Genomic DNA, 19,155 nt, shown 5'->3' on the forward strand with positions numbered 1-19,155 from the left:
TCAAGCAGGCTGCTCTCGTGCACCTTTATCCTCCCTCTCCAGGCAGGGCCAAAAGGGGGAGGGGCTCCCCAGCCAGGCCTGCCCCTTCCCTTGGCCCCAGGTCTGCAGAGGGGAGGAAGAGAGGGCGGAGGCAGGACGGTTGGGAGGCTGCGGGGTTGAGCAGCCCAGTCCAGGCTCCAGGAAGTGGGTGGGGTAGAGCATGAGGGCCTTCAGGGATCCCTAGGTGATTACTGGAGGAAACTGGGGAATGGTTTAAAACTTCAAGGGTGCAGAGGGGCAGCGTGAGGAGCGGATACAAGGACCTGAGACCTAGGACCAAAGGCCTCGGAAGCTGCGAGTCTCAGGGCTGAGGAAGTAATTTGTGGTGTCCGAGAGGGGTTTACAACTGAGGAGGCCAGAGTGGGGCCTCCCTCAACTCCAGGGCTACGTAAACCCCACATGTGGAGCTGAGGTTGGTGGAGAAATCAGAGGGTGGGCTGGGAGGCTTTGGAGCGTTCAGGAGATGGTGTAAGCCAGGCATGGGGTCCAGGGAGGCCTGTCCAGAGGGGCCACATACTGGACAGATCCAAGAGGCTCTGGGGACCTGCCTCTGGGACCAAGATGTTCTTTCTACAGAAAGTCGCTGTGGCCTGGTCTATGTTTGCCATTGAAGCCAGTTTGCTCCCCTGGGCACAGAAATTAGAAGAGTCTATGCCTCAGCTCAGCAAGGGCTACCATGAGAGGTGGCCAGGAGGGGGTTTGCCCAAGGCTTTATCCAATGAGGACACCTCAGATTGGATGACAGTCCGTCCACCAAGTGGAGCCTCTCTCTTGGGCAGGATAAAGATCTGGTGGATTCATAGCTTGCCGTGGGGAGAACCATGGGTTGGGCCCAAGGAGGATGCGGAGATAGGGGAAGGAGGACTGTGAGGTTTAAGAGTCCTGTTCTATTTATTTTATTATTTTTTTAAAGTAATCTCTATGCCCAACGTGGGGCTCGAATCTCAGGACCCCAAGACCAAGAGTCGCACACTCTTCTGGCTGAGCCAGCTGGGCGCCCCTCCATGGTTTTATTTCTAAGATCCCCTCAAGTCCCATCTTATGCGTCCGAAGCTCATGCTCTCTCCACTAGACTGCACTGTCCCCTATGGAAGAGAAGTTTAAGAATACCAAATAAGAGGAATTCACTTAAAAATTAAAGGAGCAGGGCACCTGGGTGGCTTAGTCGTTAAGCGTCTGCCTTCGGCTCGGGTCATGATCCCAGGGTCCTGGGATCGAGCCCTGCATCGGGCTCCCTGCTCGGCGGGAAGCCTGCTTCTCCCTCTCCCACTCCCCCTGCTTGTGTTCCCTCTCTCGCTGTTTCTCTCTCTGTCAAATAAATAAATAAAATCTTAAAAAAAAATAAAAATAAATAAAAATTAAAGGAGAAATTTTAAAATTGAATTTAAACAACTTATGTCTATGAGTACATTGAGATCATAGATTGGGACCAATAGTCTTGGACATTTTTGTTATTTCCTTTACTTTTGTTGGATCAACATTATTATAAGACCACTGCTCTGAACACTGAGCTATGGAGCCCACTTTGGATCAAAATTATTACGTTTTATGTCCAGTTTTTATTTTAATTCCAGGTAGTTAACACACAGTGTTATATTAGTTTCGGGTGCACAATATAGTGATTCAGCACTTCCATCCATCACTCTGTGCTCATCACAAGGGCCCTCCTTAATCCCCATCACCTATTTCCCCCCATCCTCTTGACCCCCTCCCCTCTGGTCACCATCAGTTTATTCTCTAAGAGTCCGTTTCTTGGTTTGTCTGATTTTTTTCCCTTTGCTTGTTGGTTTTGTTTCTTAAATTCCACACACGAATGAGATCATATGGTATTTGTCTTTCTCTGGTGGACTTATTTCGCTTAGCATTATCCTCTGTAGCTCCATCCATACTGCTATAAATGGATCAAAATTATTTTTAAAAAATTTTCATAGGTGCTGCCAATCTTCCCTCTGTGGAGCCTGTGACCACTTACACTCCCACCAGCAGTATGGGAGTGCCTGGTGTTGCACACCCTTGTTGCCAACACAATGTCATCACACTTGTTAGTACTTGTTAATTTGGTGATTTAAAAAACAGTATCTCGGGGCGCCTGGGTGGCTCAGGCGTTAAGCGTCTGCCTTCAGCTCAGGTCATGATCCCAGGGTTCTGGGATCGAGCCCCACGTCGGGCTCCCTGCTCAGCGGGAAGCCTGCTTCTCCCTCTCCCGCTCCCCCTGCTTGTGTTCCCTCTCTCGCTGTGTCTCTGTCAAATAAATAAAATCTTAAAAACAAAACAGTATCTCATTGTAGTTTTAATTTTTATTTCTCTTACTATGGGTAAAATTGAGCATCTTTCCATGTTTGTTTTTTAGGTAAATGCTATGCCCAACGTGGGGCTTGTAATCAAGACCCCGAGTTCAAGAGTCCTATCTCTACTGACTGAGCCAGCCAGGTGTTCTAAGCATCTTTTCATATATTTAAGAGGCATTTCTTTTTCTGTTCATACCCTTTGACCATTTTTCTATCAGTTGTTGACCTTTATTTATTGATTCATAGGTGTTCTTTATATATTAAGGCAATTAGCTCTTTGTCTGATTATGTCACTTTTTTTTTTTTTTACATGGTTGATTTAAAATGTCTTACGGTTTTAGCTCTGGGAATTAATTTTTAAGATGTACATATAGTAAGGTGTTTCACTTTATTTTATAGACTCTTTTAAGTTTTGTGTATGATGCATGAAACTTAGAAACTTTTGTGTATATAATAGACTTGAAAGGTCTATCCACCTCAAAATTATACAAAAATATGGGGCCCCAGGGTGGCTCAGGCGTTAAGCGTCTGCCTTTGGCTCAGATCATGATCCCGGGGTCCTGGAATGGAGCCCCGCATCGGGCTCCCTGCTCAGCGGGAAGCCTGCTTCTCCCTCTCCCACTCCCCCTGCTGTGTTCCCTCTCTCCCTGTCTCTGTCAAATAAATAAATAAATAATCTTTAAAAGATTATATAAAAATCTTTTCCCATGGGTTTCTTCTAGTTTTTTTACACTGTAAATATGTGAAGTGTATCCATTTTCCTGTTGATGAACGCTATTTTGTTTCCAAGTTTTTGTTATTGCTGCAGTGAAAACCTATAGGAGTCTTTATGTAGTTTTGTGGGTTTCACACCAGGGTATGGTGTCAGGTTGGTTTCTCCAGGAAATACATTTGGAGGGTTACTTGCAGGACACTCTGTGGGGAGTGCTCTTTGGAACAACAGCTGTAGGGAACTGGAAGGAGGCGGGATGGCATAGAGAGAGAAGCTAAATTACAATGTAGTTGCAGCAGAAGCCTTGACTCTGGAGCTGGGGTGATCCTTCAAGCTGTCCCAAACAGGCAGGGTGGCTTGGCCTCATACCCCAGTGTGGGCTATAGGCTGCCCCTGGGAGGTGAGCTTATCCTGGGCAAGGCAGCTGCCTTCAGCAAGAGCACTTTCCGGAGAGGAAGTCCGCTGGGCACCCTGCAGCCATGGAAACTAAGGGCTACGTTCCCAGGGGGTGGAACCTCCCTGACACCCCCACAGCCCACAGGCACATTTAAGCTTTACTAGGTTTTGCTAAGCTGTTTTTCAAGTGGATTATACCAACTTCTACTCGCTTCTCAGGGTGTAAGAATTTGTACTGCTGTTCTTCCTGTCGACATCTTCCATTTTGGTTTGCCTGTACTATTTTCTGGATAATTTCAATAGGTCTTTCTTGAGGTGCAAAAATGACCTCTTTGGTGGTATCTAACCTGCTTCTTCTTTTTTAAGATTTTATTTATTTATTTGAGAGAGAGAGAGGAGGAAGCATGAGAGAACACAAGCAGGGGGAGTGGGAGAGGGAGAAGCAGGCTTCCCGCCGAGCAGAGAGCCCGATGCGGGGCTCGATCCCAGGACCCCGGGACCGTGACCTGAGCCGAAGGCAGATGCTTAACGACTGAGCCACCCAGGAGCCCCTCTAACCTGCTTTTTAGATCGTTGGGTTTTTTTCTTTTTTCTGGAAGTTCTAGGTATTATTTTTTTAAGATTTTATTTATTTGAGAGAGAATGAGCAGTGGGGAGGAGCGGAGGGAGAGGGAGAAGCAGACTCCCCGCTGAGCAGGGAGCCCCACACAGGGCTCAATCCCAGGACCCTGAGATCATGACCTGAGCTGAAGGCAGACACTTAACCAACTGAGCCACCCAGGTGCCCCTGGAAGTTCCAGGTATTTCTTTAAAAATTTTTTTTTCCCTTAAAAAACAAATTTCTCCTTATGGTTTTGATTTTTTTCTTTGTATTTTTTAATAATATAAACGTTATTTCTTTTTTTTTTTAAGATTTAAAAATTTTTTTAAGGTAATCTCTACCCCCAGTGTAGGGCTCGAACTCATGACCCGGAGATCAAGAGTCACATGTTCTATGGACTGAGCCAGCCAGGCGCCCATATTTATTTCTTATAATATATTCAAGTTATATTTTTGGATGTCCCCAGGGGCTCTAATTTCACTGGTTGTTATGGCTATTTGTTTTCATGCAGGATTTTCTTCATTTTTTTTTTTAATTTTGTGGGAATTCTGTACTTCCTGCCTGCACATGTCATCCAGAGAGGTTTTGCATCTGCTTCTTCCAGGCTCCCCAGGGATATTACCAGCCTGAGACCCTGTTTCTTTCTTTCTTTCTTTCTTTTTTAAAGTAAGCTCCACTCTCAATGTGGAGTTTGAACTCACAACCCTGAAATCAAGAGTCGCATGCTCCACCCATTGAGTCAGCCAGGCACGCCCCATCTTTCTTTCTTATTGAAATAAACGTATTGCATTAGTTTTTTTTTTTTTTTAAGGATTTTATTTATTTATTTGACAGGGAGAGAGCAAGAGAGCACAAGCTGGGGGAACGGCAGGCAGAGGGAGAGGGAGAAGCAGACTCCCCGCTGAGCAGGGAGCCTAACGTGGGGCTCGATCCCAGGACGCTGGGATCACGACCTGAGCCGAAGTCAGACACTTAACCAACTGAGCCACCCAGGCGCCCCTTATTGCTGAAGTTTTAAAGAACTATTACAAAGATAGTAGCTTCTAATTCTCTTAAGGTTGCTTTCTTCTTTTTTTTTTAAGATTTTATTTATTTATTCATGAGAGACAGAGAGAGAGAGAGAAGCAGAGGGAGAAGCAGGCTCCCAAGGAGCAGGGAGCCCGATGCGGGACTCGATCCCAACACCCTGGGATCATGACCTGAGCCGAAGGCAGACGCCCAAACGTCTGAGCCACCCAGGCGCCCTGCTTTCTTCTCTTTTAGTCTGATTCATTTGTCCTGAGTATCATTAAAAAGAGATCGACTTGCTCCCCAAGTTTTGCTCATGGGTAAAAAGCAGAGGTCCTAAGGCCCTGGATCAATATGGCTCTTCCCAGCTGAGTGGCCCCAGGCACACTTGCTAATCTCTCTCATTGTGCGTCCTCACCTGTAAAGGGCAGGTGATGGTATTTACCTGTAGGGTAGTGGTGAGAATTAAGAGGTGACGTACGTAGAATGCCTGACACGAACTAGGAGCTTAATAAAGAGTATCACTTAGTGATACTAACAAGTTGCCAGAATGAAGTGATGCTGTCTCTTTGCAGCCAGGTAACAACAGAAAACTCGTACCGAGACATACCTTCTCCCTCAACTGAGTGCTATCTAGTTCTTTGGTATCCTTTACTCTTACCTCTTTAGTGCTGGGAAGAGGACTGGCCGTTAACAACTCAGCCAGTCTTCAACTTGACGTGAGCAAAATCAATCAAGCAAACCAGAAGATTCCATCGTAAGCAAGGCTATCAATTTCAGAGACGCCCCTGTTCCAAGCATTCCTCTTCCTCCTCCTCAGGTCCTCCTGTTCCCCTGGGACTGTCCCTCTCCTGGCTGAGATGAACCCTATGGGACTTGACAGAGGTCAGATTGCTCCGGCCAGCAACAGAGAAAACAGGGAGGCAAGTGTCAGACTTGAAAGGGACTCTGATGGCGCTTCTGGCGGGAGCGGCTGAGTTGCGTGGAGCTCCAGGCTTCCTGCTCAGGGCATGAGGTCCCGGGGGCAGAGCAGCGGCCGTGACGGCCGGCACCCTGGCAGCCCTCGGTGTCGTGAGCGTGGACTCTGGTCCTGCAGTCACCTTGGCGGGCGGCTCCGGGCTCCTGGTTTCTGCAGTGTCCGTGGGGATTCTGGTGATGCTGGCCACTAGATGATCCCATTTCCCACACAGCCCTGGGGCTGACGGTGTCTGCCCAGTTACTAAACGGATGGCCTCAATTTCCCCCCTTTTGATCTTTCACTCCTTTTGATAGTTTGGTCACAATTTCCTAGAGTACATTCCCCACTCTGGAATGTTTCGGGGTGTCTGTTTTCCTGGCTAGACAAGCACCGAAGTCTGCCCTGAACTTGCCTCACTGCAGTCGAGCCCACGGGCTGCAGAGGGCCCGGCTCTCTGTGAAGGTGGCACCCCGGGAAGTAAAGGAGAAAACTAGGGTGCTGGCTGAGGAAAGCCCTGGTCTCTTGCGCGGGTGATGCCTCCTCCAGGGCCCTTCGGAGCCCTTCCCAGGCCCTCCTCACGCCAACGGAGTTGCTACCACGGCACCAAAGGTGTGTGTACCCGTTCTCCCACTCGTCCCCCAAATGCCCCATGCAGGGCAGGCACCTCAGTCCTCCACCTTTGCTGACCGATGAGTGGGGGAGCAAAGCAGGTGATGGGGAAAGGTGGATCAGCTCTCCTGGCCTGCACCCCAAAGTCTCATTTGCCCAGCCCGGTTTCCCCCTTTGCACACTGGATAGGGAGGAGGGGGAGGAGTCCGATCAGCCCCCAGGAAAAACCTGTAAAAAACGGAGTCAGCCTACATCAATTCTTAAATATTTAATTCCCATTTATTTAAAGTTCTGTCAGTCTGTGTACACTATTTATATTAAAAACACAGGAAGCTGGGGATCCTAGCAAAAATATACATTTCGATTTTGGAGATTGTGTTCAGACACTGAGAAGAGCTATATCCTCAGCACCAGGCCTGGGTGGGGGCGGGGGGTGCGTGGGGGCGGAGGGGGGGTGGGGGTCAGGCACAGCATCTCTCCCTTCACAGCGCTGGCTCAAAGGGAGCACCCTAACCCCAATCCTTGGTCAGCTGGGGGTGGCGGTGGGAGTTGTCAGTAGAGACTGATCCTAGGGCATGGAAGGCTGGGGCAGATGGACGGGACTCTGACCTCAGGTCTTCCCCAACCTTTCTCAGAGACCCTCACCAGTCCCTCACCCTTCCAGGCCAGTTTCCTTCCTGGTGAAGCAGGCTGGGTGGGCTGACTTCCTGCTCAGACACAGCATCCAAGCTGGGCTTCAGTCCCTCCTCTGAGGCCGAATACTTCACCTGGGAGGAGGGGAAGGGTAGATGCAAGGGCCAGAGGAGTGGGACTGGGCCTGGCAAGGTCCTTGGTCACCAGAAGCTGTGTAGGGGGAGTTCCCGGTGACCGGCTGGGCTGAATACGGGGGAAAGGGAGAGCAGCAGAACTGTTGGGACAAATGGATGTCACACTGAGCGGGATCAGTTTATCCCTGGCACCTCCCCCATAAGCAGGTGCTGGGCTGGTTCAGCAGGGCACCCCTGCCCACCAAGGGATCTGGGAATGAGGGCGCAGCTCTGCCCACTCACCTGGAGGCCCCTCTGGCCCATCTGCCTTGGGGAAGGGAGGGTGAGGGGTGTGGAACCAGGTAAAGTGATTCAGTGCTTGTGTGTGGAGTGTTGGGGGGTGGGGGTGTGCGTGAGCTTCCTCTGGGCTCCTGGCTGAGGCTGAGGCCAGGAACTCCTGAGAAACAGGAGTCATGGGTGGTGGCTGCTGCAGAGTGGTGGGAGAGGGGCTGCCGATGACCCCAAGGCCTGGGCTCAGAATTAAGTACACCACTTGCTGCCTTTTCTGCCAACCTCCGCCTCCCTCGAGGCCTGCTCCTCTTCAGTGGGGGCCCCCACCTGAAGGGAAGCCCATCTCCTTCCAGGCTAGGGGTGTCCCCTGGCGGCCAGCGCAGGGGACCATCAGTGACACTGGCCTGGAAGACTGGTGAAAAGAACAGAGAGGGCGTTGGTAATAGTGGGGCTGGGGTGTGCTGCTAGAGAGGGGTTGGGTGGGTAGGGGAGGGCGGTGACAGTCTGGGGGAGGCGTCCTGGCCCTCAGGGCAGGGCCCCCGGGACTGGGGGCCATTGCTGCAGTCAGCCCGGGCCCTGCGTGGCTTCCCCAGGAAGCCAGGCCCAGAGAGCTTAGTGTTTCTTTGGCTGGCCCATGTCCTTTGCTGTGAAGACAGGAGAAGTGAGGCGCCTACCCTTACAGGTGACTGTTGGTGCGGAGGGCAGGCCCATTCCTCCCTGCTCCTGGGGGACAGGGGACGGGGCGGACGAAAGCAGAGGACCTGTTCCATGCTGCTGGTGAAGTAACACAAACTGTCTCACAGAAAGAGAAAGGGGGACAGACATAGGGATGGGGAGAGAGAAAAAGGGAAGGCCAGGGAGGAAGGAAGAGGGGAAACCTACAGAGAGGAAGAGAGAGCGAGCGAGCAAAGAAATTGGAGAAGAGGATCTGAGAAAGAGGCACATGAAGAAGGGGAGGGGGGTAACGCAGGGAGCAAGAGGCCGTGTGTCTGAGCGCAGGAGTGTGATTCCCCTGCTCCGGGCCCATGTGCGCCCAGGGCTCAGGGCCTGCTCTCCGGAAAAGTCCCGTGAGTGGCGTCTGTCCCAGCTCTGTCCGCCTGCCCCCGGAGGCCCCGGGCGCACGCCCTCAGTACATGTCCTTGTAGATCTCCTGGAGCAGGGGGTGCAGCGAGGTCTCCGTCTCGGTCTTCTTGATGCGCTGCATCATCTGCGCGTGCTCGGTGACCAGCTGCCGCAGGTCAGCCATTTTCTGCAGCAGCTTGGGGAAGAGGTACTGGGCGTACGGGTGGTTGGCCTGCAGGTGGAACTCGAGGGCACGCAGGATGGTGTCCTGGATGGCCTCCACCTGGGGCACGTTTATGAGGCCTGGCCGGTCTGTGGGGACACAGGGCAGAGGTGTGGGAGGGAGCAGGCATGCATGGAAGTCTCCAGGGGCGGCAGAGGAGCTCCCCTACCTCTACCCGGGTGGGTGACTTGGCCCAGGGGACAGCAGACCTACTGCTGTGACAGACCCAAGCCCTGTTCTGTCAGTGACTGTTCTACTGAGTATTCTAGCCCCTCCACCCCAGGTCCTGGCCCATCTCCTTCACTTTTTTGTTTTTTCTTTTGAAAAGGGCAGTATGACCTCATGGTTAAGAGACTCACTGTCTGGATTCAACTCCCGTCCCTACCACAGGCTAGCGAGGAGGCTGTGGGCGGGCCACTCGGCAGCCTCTCTGACTTCCGTTTTGTCATCTGTAAAACGGGGTGACAGAAGTACCTTCTGCACAGGCTGCTGCGAGGATCAAATGAGTTATAATCTGGGAAAAGGAACCAGAACAGTGCCTGGCACGAAGTAAGCTCTATGGCACTGTGAGCAGGGTGATTATTCTAGTTATTGCAGCGGAATCTGAAAAATGCAGGCAAAATACGGAGAATTTATCCACCGTCAGAAATCATCCCCATTAACATATTGGCATTATTTCTTTGCAGTCTTTTTTCTGTCTCCTCTCCATCGAGAAGAGGGAGCCGGTCCTCCATGCAGTCGGGGCGTTGCGTGCCGCACGGCTGTCATCACAGGGCACCTCCCCATGCTGTGCGCGCTCGGGCCTGGCGCCCCGCGGTGGGGGCCCGAGCCCCAGCAGGGCGGCCCCACCCTCACTTACCTCCACAGAGAATGATGGCCGCGATGAAGAGAGCCAAGTCACTGTCATCAAGTTCCAGGGCATTGAACTTGACCGCAAACTCAAACTTGGGCTCGATGATGTCACTGAAGGGCTTCCGGAGGCTCCGCAGGAACTCCCGGGTGACGAACCCGGTGCCATTGGCCACCAGTAAGCCGTCCTTGTTGACGATGGAGGCCAGCATAGCGAAGATGGCCTCGTGCACACCGTACTTGAGGAGGGTCACCTGGTCGTTCAGGAAGAGGCTGCTGAAGCTGGGGATGCTCTTGGCGAACTCGGTGAGCTCCCGCACGGTCTCGACCGTGGTGCACTGGCAGCGGTAGAAGACGTGCACGCTGATCTCCTTGTACGGGGGCAGGCCGGTCACCAGCTGCTTCCACACCAGGCCCTTCTCCGCTTGCCACAGTGTCTCGATGTCATGGATCACAAAGGGCTGAAAACCAGGCCCCGTGAGAGGCCAGGCCTCGGGGGGACCCCCGCCCATGTGCTCCCCATGCCCCCAGCCTGTACCACGAAGTGAGGGGAGGGAGGAGGCCCGGTTCTCCCAGCAGTCAGGCAGGCGGCGGCAGGGCCCAGAGACCGGGGCTGCCAGGCCAAGCAGTGACACTCACCGCCGTGTGGCTGGCCTTGCCGGTGAGGATGCCGCGGGCCTTCTTTTTGGTCATGTTGAAGTTTTTCAGGTAGGCGTTGTAGATGTGCTTGGCGAAGGCCTTCAGGTCGGCCACCTGTGGGTTGTGCGGATTCCCCTCGCTTGCCGTCAGCCCTGCCACCAGCTTCCTCTTCTCGGCCTCTGGCATCCGGCCAAAGCGGATGGCTGTATTGGGGGAGTGGGGGGGGAGGGGGGGTCATCGAGGAGCCCAGGCAGGAGCTAGCACCTCTAACCTCCTTGTCTCACAACAGGTACGTGGGCCAAAAACGGAGACACATTTTTTGAGCCCAGGACCCTCAGAAGCTCTATGGCCAGCACACTGGAATGTTGGGGGACCCATCCAGAATGCAAGCGCTGGGGGACAGGGATTCTGTCTTGTTCACAGTGCCTGGCACGTACACAAAGGCCCTAACTCCTCAGGGAGTCAACTGAGCCACTGTGCCTGGAAGGCAGTGCAGTGTGATGCGTAGGAAGACAGTTTCTGGTGTCAAAGGCCTGTGCCTGAGTTCCAGCTTGGCAGAAATAGGCAGGCTATTTCACCTTTATTCATAAGAAAAATGGGCTAATACTGAAATCTCACTGGACTGTCAAAAAATAAGACTATTCACACAGTAAGCACTAAAAAGTTAGTCATTAGTAATGGAACAGGATAGAAATCTGGCTTCTCTAAGAGAAAAAGTGAGAAGAACTGAGTTGGCCCTGAGATCTCCTAGGAAATCCGCTCAGCCCACCCAAGGAACAGAGCCCGGGCAGATACAGACTGAAGGGTGGGACCAAACCCCAGATCTGCCAGGCCCCACCATCTAGGAAAAGCTTCAGGTGGAGGGCTCGGTCCCGCTACCATCGAAAAGGCAAGACAGGGTAGCTGTGAGTGGAGACATTTAAATAAGAGGCTCTCCCCAGTCCTCTGGGAGGGCAGGGCGGGGTCTGACCCAGACAGGCAAAAGGGGCAGGTGGGCTCTGCAAAATCCTACTGTATGGGGTCTGAAGACAAGACTCTATAGGAGGCCCAAGTGCAGGGCGGGATCTGTCTCCCGGGAGAGGCCAGCCTCCAGGAAGCTCCTGCCTGGCTCCTGGCAGCGGACCCGTGTGGTCCCTCACTGGCTCCTGCCTGCCTTCACTAACCAAGGAGAGCTGAGGCGATCCCCGGCTTGGGCAGTGGCTTTTTACGCTGTCTCGGGTCACCTGAGCCAGGCTTGAGGTGCTGGATCAATTCCCAGTCCCCCTCTGGGCCAGCGAGGGTGAGCGCCCCAGGCCGGGGCCCCACAGCGGACGCGGAGCCGGAGCCGTCCGGGGAAGGCCGGTCTTCGCCAGCTGCTGCAAGCCGCACCTGCTGCGCGCCGGGCACCGCTCCAAGGGCCCCCCCACCAGGCCGCGCCAGGCCCGGGCGGCTCTCACCGTTGTGCGACATGCCAAGCGCCACGCATTTCTGGAAGCGGCAGTACTGGCACTTGTTGCGGTTCTTCTTCTGGATCTTGCAGATGCGCTCGCACTTCTCGTACTCCAGCTTCATGCGGATCGTCCGGCGGAAGAAGCCCTGAGGGGCGGGCGAGAGGTGAGGCAGAGCCACAGGAAGCTCAGGGTCCTGCTCTGCCCCGTGGGTTCTGTGACGTCAGGGGCCCCAGTTCTGGGTGTAAATGTCAACCTTCCTGAAATCTGGAAGTAATTGGGAGAAATTTCTTTTGGAGGGGAGGGAGGAGGATAGTAAACAGCTCTAAAGCCTTTGAGATCTATCTATATTTAATTCTTTATTTTAAATGCTTCCTTGTGAGTTTGGTAACCTAAAACTGTATTGTGGGTAATCTGGTTTATTCATAAAAGTATCTGGTTCTGGGTATTTTCTAGGCGGCAGTGTGGCAAAATAGTATGTACAATTTTGATGGGCGTGCAGGTAGGAGGATGAACCCGAAAGCACCCCTGGAGAAAGAAACGTAAAGTTTCCTTTTTTCCCTCAAAAAGGCCCTTCCGGGCCTTGAGGTGCAGGAAACACTGCCGTCAGGGTGATGGTTGAGCCCAAGACCCTCATTCTGCCCAGCCGGTGTTCTAGAGCTACGTCCCCAGGGGGCGCCAGCAGCCAGCCAGCCCACATGAGAGGCTGGGGCAGTGCAGAACAGGGCAGGCCTCACCAGGGACCAGCAGGACCCAGGGCGGTGGCCTGGAATGGGCCCAAGGGCCTGGCGGCCGCCCAGCTCACAATTCCGCAGTGGGGACTGTGAGGGCCCGGCCTCTCTGGCAGGTCAGCTCTCCGTGTAAACACAGCCCCAGCCGCCAGCCACCACTCGCCGCGGGCCCTACCTTGCACCCCTCACACGCGTGAACACCATAGTGGAAGCCCGATGCCTTGTCCCCGCACACACGGCACTCCATGTTGAGGCTGCCACACGAGGCCCCGTCACAGCCCATCTGCAACTGGTCCAGCAGTGAGGGTGGCGAGGAGCTCCGGGAGAGGTCTGCAGACACACGACACAGGGGTGCCTTCATACTCAGCCAGGACGGGGGTAGGGGAGGTGACCAGAGCCCGTGGGGCAGAACAGGTGATGGGAAGAGCCCATGTTTCTTAAGCAGCCCTCACTCAGCTCAGACGCTTAAGAGCTATGTGCCTCAAGGAGTCAATCTTTCTGAGGATCGGTTTCTTCATCTAGACCACGGGGCTTTTCCTCAGACCTGACATACAGCAGGTGTTTGGGGAATGGCAGCTATCACTATTGGGGGGAAGTCAGAGCCTTCCTGGGCTGTACTCACCACTGGGGAAGAGGAAGGGGTGTGTGTGTGTGTGTGTGTGTGTGTTTTGGGGGGAAGGGAGCAAGAGGAGGAAGACAGAATCTCTTCAGACTGAACTTGGGAAGTAGCCCTCCTAGCTTAAGAGGCTCCACTGTGTGGGCCCATGTAGGGTTGTATGAAATGAGTGTTAGGGAGACTGCAGCCCTCCACCCACCTCTCCTGGGAAATTCGATTCTTGTGTGGACTCCAGAGATGCTGTAAAGGATATCTCAAGAAGCTCAAACCCAATCTTACAAAACTTCTTGCTCAAGTAGAAAGAAGGCAGGTACCATTCATGCTGACTGGGCAACATACTGAATTTCCCCAGGTTTTTTTCTATTAAGTGTACAAGATGTTCGAACCAGGTGTTGTAAGTATAAGCAAGGAAAGCACTAGACTAAGGCAATGACTTCAGGGTGTATGTGCTGTCAGCTGACTCGGTAAGAATTTCTGGGAGTCTCTTTGGAATCTCTCCCCTGGATACTCAGCCATGAGCCCGGCCCTGAGCCCCAGTGTCCCGGCCCAGGGCCAGCTGCATGACCCCACATGCCGCCTGTCCTGCCAATCTGCTGTTCTCTGCTCTCTTTCCTGATGACTGAGCAACCTCCTCAGGGGCAGGGGCCAAATCCCCAGACCAGAGAGTCAGTGGCTCAGAGCAGGATGGCACCTTAGGGAGACCCAAGCCGTGAAGCTGAGCCCAGACTTAACATTTCCCAGGCTGGTGTTGCTCCTGGTCTGTCACCCAAATATAGGTCACTCCACAAAATATCTTGATTTCCCTCCCACGGAGTAACCCACCCTCCCTAGACCAAAGTGTACTCCACTCTTCTCACACTTTCCTCAGCTCCCCTTTGGGCCCTAGGAGTGACAGCAGGAAAGCCTTCAGCCAGACCCTACCTGGGCCACAGGGAGGGGAGCATGAGCACCAGACCACAGAATAGAGGACCAGACAGCCCGCTGCCCTCCTGGGCTGGTAAGGGCAGGGGTGTGAGGTAAAATAGCCTGTCCCGTCCCAGGGCCTTCGCTCCCGACCATCAGTCATTCCAGGGGGTGTAACGACCCGCCTCAGCCCACAGATGGGGGAGAGTGGGCTCCCTCCGTCTCCTGGGCACAGTGCTGCAGGGGGGCCTGCAGCTTGGGAGGGCAGAGCCACTCTGGTTTTCTCCATAGCCTTTGCCACCACATTGACAGTCCGTGTGTGTTCACTCAGCATTGGGTGCCCTCTACCAGAAAGTAAGGGCCACAGGGCAGGAACTCTGCCCCCAGGGTGCTGCTACGGGATGGGGAGCAAGCACGGGACAGTGACTATGGAGCAAGTAAGTGAACCTCAAGCTCCCTGGGTTGGTCCTGCACTCGGCGCCAACGGGCTGCAGGGGCTGGGCAGTCTCCGCCTCACCTGGAGGCCTCCGAATAGGGGCAAGAGAACTCATGTTATGAGCTGTCCGGAGAAAATGAGATCACGTGTGAAAACCCTTTGTAGAGACCTGTGTGGCGGCTGAGCAGGAGGGTTTCTGGCCCTCCCCCCTCTGATCTGTGTGGTCTGTGTGCATGTTCGCTGTGTCACTTCGTGTAAGCAGCTGTGTTTTGTGGCTTACACATCTGCCTCCTCTGCTAGACGTGGGACATCTCTGATCATGCCGCCTTTGGATCTCTAAGCTCACCTCCACCACCGAGTCTTGTCCACAGCCACCAACCCTTTGGTGGTGCCCTCTGTGTTCTCCCTCCTGGCCTCGGAGGCCGGGCAGGGGTCTGGGCACTTGCACTGCATGTGGCAATGCCACTCTCTCTTTTCATTCAGCGGACATTTGGTGAGCACCTGCTGTGTGCACGGCAGGATCCACACCCTGCCCTCGACTAGCTGAGGTGAGAATGAGGTAAGAAAGCTGGAATACGAGGGGCGCCTGGGTGGCTCAGTCATTAAGCGTCTGCCTTCAGCTCAGGTTATGATCCCAGGGTCCTGGGATCGAGCCCCACATCGGGCTCCCTGCTCCGCGGGAGGCCTGCTTCTCCCTCTCCCACTCCCCCTGCTTGTGTTCCCTCTCTCGCTGTGTCTCTGTCAAATAAATAAATAAAATCTTTAAAAAAAAAAAAAAAGCTGGAATACGACACGGCGAGTGGCAACACCGGCTGAGGGGCGGGCAGAGGGTGCAGGACTTGGAAGGCGCCACCACCAAGCCTGAGGCTCTCGGGGAAGGTGACTGCTCCCCTCTTGGGGCTCAAAGATGAGATCTTTGGGAGACTCCAAGTCAGCTTCCAGATGCTCGGGAAGAGCAGGCATGAGGGTGAAGAATGTGCCTGAGTGCAAATTGGTGTCTTAGGCTCAACACCCAGCTCTGCCCTCTGGGCTTCAGTTTCCTCCTCTGTAAGATGGAGAGGACAGGAGTATCTATCTGAGTCATGGTGAAAAGTAAGAGTTACTACAGAGAAGAGCCCTCGGACCTGGAAGTTCACATCAACATCAGTGTGAGTTAGGACGGTGCTTGTCAGAAAGCTGCAATTCTGCACTCCCCAAGCTCTGTACCCTACACAGGCAGGGACTGTGACCTGTCCTCCTTCTGGCTGGCTGTACCTCTTCCCCCGCAGCTTCACGGAAATCCAAGGTGGGGGTGTCTCTGCTTATTGAGGCCCGGAGAGCCCCCAGGACCAGACCAAGCCTCCTTTCACTTCCCCTGGCCTGCCACTGGCCCGTGGCTCAGGAGCATTAGGACCACTGGGAACCCTGGGAGAAGCCAAGATGCTCCGGCCCCACCAGCCCCTGAGGCAGCCTGAGCTCCGGATCTGGAGGAGACACCCCGGGCGAGTGTCTCAGAGGTTAGTGCTGCAAACGAGACTGTGGAGAAACAGGCCCAGGACACTATCAGGGCGCTGGGCCATGGCTGTCCCGCCCCTGGGTCGTGAGCAGACACAGGCTGCAGAACCTGAAAGCAGTTGGCAACGCTTGGTGGTGGCTGGCTAGTGGAACAAGGGCACCCCCTGCCCTTTTGGAATAAAAGAACAAAAATAACTGCCAGGCGGAGAGAAGCAGGGGAGATGAGGCGCTAGGATGGGCAGAAGTGTATGCATCCTCCAGGGGTAGGTTTTGTGCCAGAGTGCATGTGCAGTGGGGATACTGAAGTGGTGGGGGCTTGGGAGTGGGTTTGCTTTCCTTAAAAAAAATTTTTTTTTAAGATTTCACCTATTTGACAGAGAGAGAGAGAGCACATGTGCAGCAGAGGCAGGAGGAGAAGCAGGCTTCCCACTGAGCAGGGAGCCCGACACGGGACTCGATCCCAGGACCCTGGCATCATGAGCTGAGCCGAAGGCAGATGCTTAACTGACTGAGCCACCCACGGGCCCTGGGAGTGGGTTTTCTAAAGATAAAGGTTCTGTTTCTTCCTGGCTGATCACCTGGCTTAGGGTTTTATCTTTGAATTTTACCCAAAAGTAATGATGGCAGAATGCTCCCCATTCTAGGAACCAGGTTCTGAAGGTCCCACTGCCTTGCCCATGACCTCCCGGTGGGAGACTGGGATTCTGAGAGGCTGTCCCCCTTACCAGGAGTCCCTGGCCCTCAGGTATGCTGGGTGGGGACATGGGCCACGCCAGTCTGAGGGCCGTCTGCCTGCACAGCGGCTCTCCCCAGCCAGCCCAGCATCGTCCTCCCCTGGCTCCTCCTGAGCTCTCAGGAAATATACTTGCTCACCCAATGGCCATGATCCGGGCTCTGCCCTGCCTCTGAACTTCCACTCCAGACACACCCTGTCTGACCCCCCACGCATCTCATGAAGGCCCACCTCTCCTTCTACCCCAGGAAGGGAGGGGGAAAGAACCAGCATTTATCGCCCACCCCCCAAAAGCCTGTTAGTATCATTCAATATCACCTTGGAAGACAGTAACAGACACCATTTAAAGTTGAGGAAACTGAAACTTGGTGAGGTTAAGGGACCTGCTCAAGGTCACCTGTCTAATACCTGGTGGGACTGGGCCTTGAACCTAAACCTGACTTCCCTGTGAAGAGTGCGTGTCGATACTAATAATCTCTTTTTTGTGCACGCCTCCCGTGTACCAGGCGCTCTGCTGGACCCTTTATACCATTAATTCCATGGGAACCTTAAAATAACCCTTCAAACAGGTCTTCTGACCCTTTTATAGGTGAGGTTAAGTAACATGCTGACAGTGGCATTTACCAGATCATTAATTTTATGTGTCACCTTGGCCAGGCCATGGTACTCATGGTGACCAGTTTTTGGTCAAACACCAGTTTAGATGTTGCTGTGAAGATATTTTTTAGATGGGATTAACATTGAAATCATTGCTCTCCATAATGTGAGCAGGCCTCAGCCAATCAGTTGAAGGCCTTCTGGAAAAAGACCGAGGCCTCCCTAAGGAAGCAGGAATTCTGTCTCTGGACTGCCTTCAAACTTAAGATACAGCATCAAGTACCCTGGGTCTCCGGTCTGCTAGCCTGTCCTGCAGAATTCAACTTGCTAGCCCTCACAGTTGTGTGAGCCAATTCCTTACCTGTGCGCACACACGCGCACACACACACACACTCTATGTATGCACACATCCTATGGATTCGGTTTCTCTAGAGAACCCTGACTAATACAGTAACAGAGTTAAGAATTATAACCTAGAACCACCTAACCCCCGGGGCTGAGCTCTTACTATTCATTAGTACTAATCAATAATTCATGATCATGATAACCGATCAGACATGTCACTGCTGAGGATGACACCATGCCATTATTCAAATGTTTAGGCTCAGTGTAAACACTAACCCCAACACCCAGGCAGTGAACTATCAGTTGCACCATCTTGGATTACAAGTTCAGCAAATAGACACTATTGACCTTACTCACATCATTTACGTATGGATGAGAGTTCTCTTGCATATCTAGTCTCTACTGCTGGAGGTACGCTGTTGTCATAGCTCTGAGAGTGGCCAGGAGGGGTCAACACTATTTACTTTGCTGGCAGAGTCCCACAGGCAAATAGCTTCTGAAGTCAGGGCCAATTCTGTGGGACTCTGGAGCTGGGTTACTAAGCAGCCTCCTTACTTCTGTCGTCCTGTTCACCTGCACAGTGGGCTTCTCAGGGCTGGCGTGCAGCCTTGTCCTCAACTGAAAGGCCAGCCCCTGCCTGGACACCCACTGAGTGCTTGCGGAGAGAGGAGGTGCCAAGGCCAGGAGGAAGGACACTTGATCTTCCTCAGCCGCAGCCCGCACTAAGACCCCTGACCTCTTCCTAGGGTGTGGATGTGATGCCCATCACTGAAGTAGGAGGGGACAGCTGCCCCCACCCCTACCCAGCTCGGGGACCCTGGGCGTGTGAGTTTCCTTGTTGCTGAGTGCTAATGGGGAGATCTGTCTTGCCTGCCTCTTTGTCAGGTGTTGAGCTCGGGATAGAGATGCAGAACCTCTGAGGGGTCAGAAGGGAAGCAAACTAGGGATCTTCTTGCTGTTTCAAGGCTCGAGGCTGTGTCCCATCCTCCTGAATTCCTGAGGGGACTCGAGGCCGAAGTCACCGACTCATGGGGCAGGGTAGAGAACCTTACCCGGCCGGCCCTTGTGGTGGGCAGACTTTAAAGGCAGAGCCTGAGAATGGAGAAGTGAAGGCACCAGCAAAAGCCACAGCTGACAGTCACCGACTTGAGATTCCTGCCCTGGTTTGTGTGATTCCCAGCACAGGACGAAGCTCTGTCTCCAGGGCCCCTCACCTGCTGGCCTTTTTTGGGAAACAAAACTGCTTTACCTTTTTAAAGAAAAGCCATGCGTTTGCTTCTTTAATGGTGAGAGTACTGTAGACTTGAGAATAATACGTAATGGTGTGCACCACTGTATGATGCATCCTCTCCGCCATGATCCTACTCCCCTGAGTTAATGGCACAGTCCTTTGCGTGTACACTCTTCTAGTGCCTTCCATGATACTTAAAGATTTTTAAGCAGTGGGATCCT

General features: G+C 53.4%; 1 protein-coding gene across 4 annotated transcripts in view; it reads right to left on the bottom strand.

The window, feature by feature from the left end:
- Nucleotides 1-6,893: 6,893 nt before the first annotated feature.
- PPARD (peroxisome proliferator activated receptor delta) overlaps nt 6,894-19,155 on the bottom strand; it is a 79,668-nt gene continuing 67,406 nt past the window's right edge. For all 4 annotated transcript variants that reach the window (XM_021684662.1, XM_021684660.1, XM_021684659.1 and 1 more), the window contains exons 3-7: nt 12,755-12,909; nt 11,858-11,996; nt 10,422-10,624; nt 9,793-10,243; nt 6,894-9,022 (exon numbers count right to left, since the gene is read on the bottom strand). In XM_021684662.1, the coding sequence (XP_021540337.1) occupies nt 8,775-9,022; nt 9,793-10,243; nt 10,422-10,624; nt 11,858-11,996; nt 12,755-12,909 (1,196 nt within the window). In that variant the 3' untranslated portion in view covers nt 6,894-8,774. The remainder of the gene's footprint in view (nt 9,023-9,792; nt 10,244-10,421; nt 10,625-11,857; nt 11,997-12,754; nt 12,910-19,155) is intronic.

The sequence above is a fragment of the Neomonachus schauinslandi genome, chromosome 8 (genome assembly GCF_002201575.2).
Source record: "Neomonachus schauinslandi chromosome 8, ASM220157v2, whole genome shotgun sequence".
Taxonomy (NCBI): domain Eukaryota; kingdom Metazoa; phylum Chordata; class Mammalia; order Carnivora; family Phocidae; genus Neomonachus; species Neomonachus schauinslandi.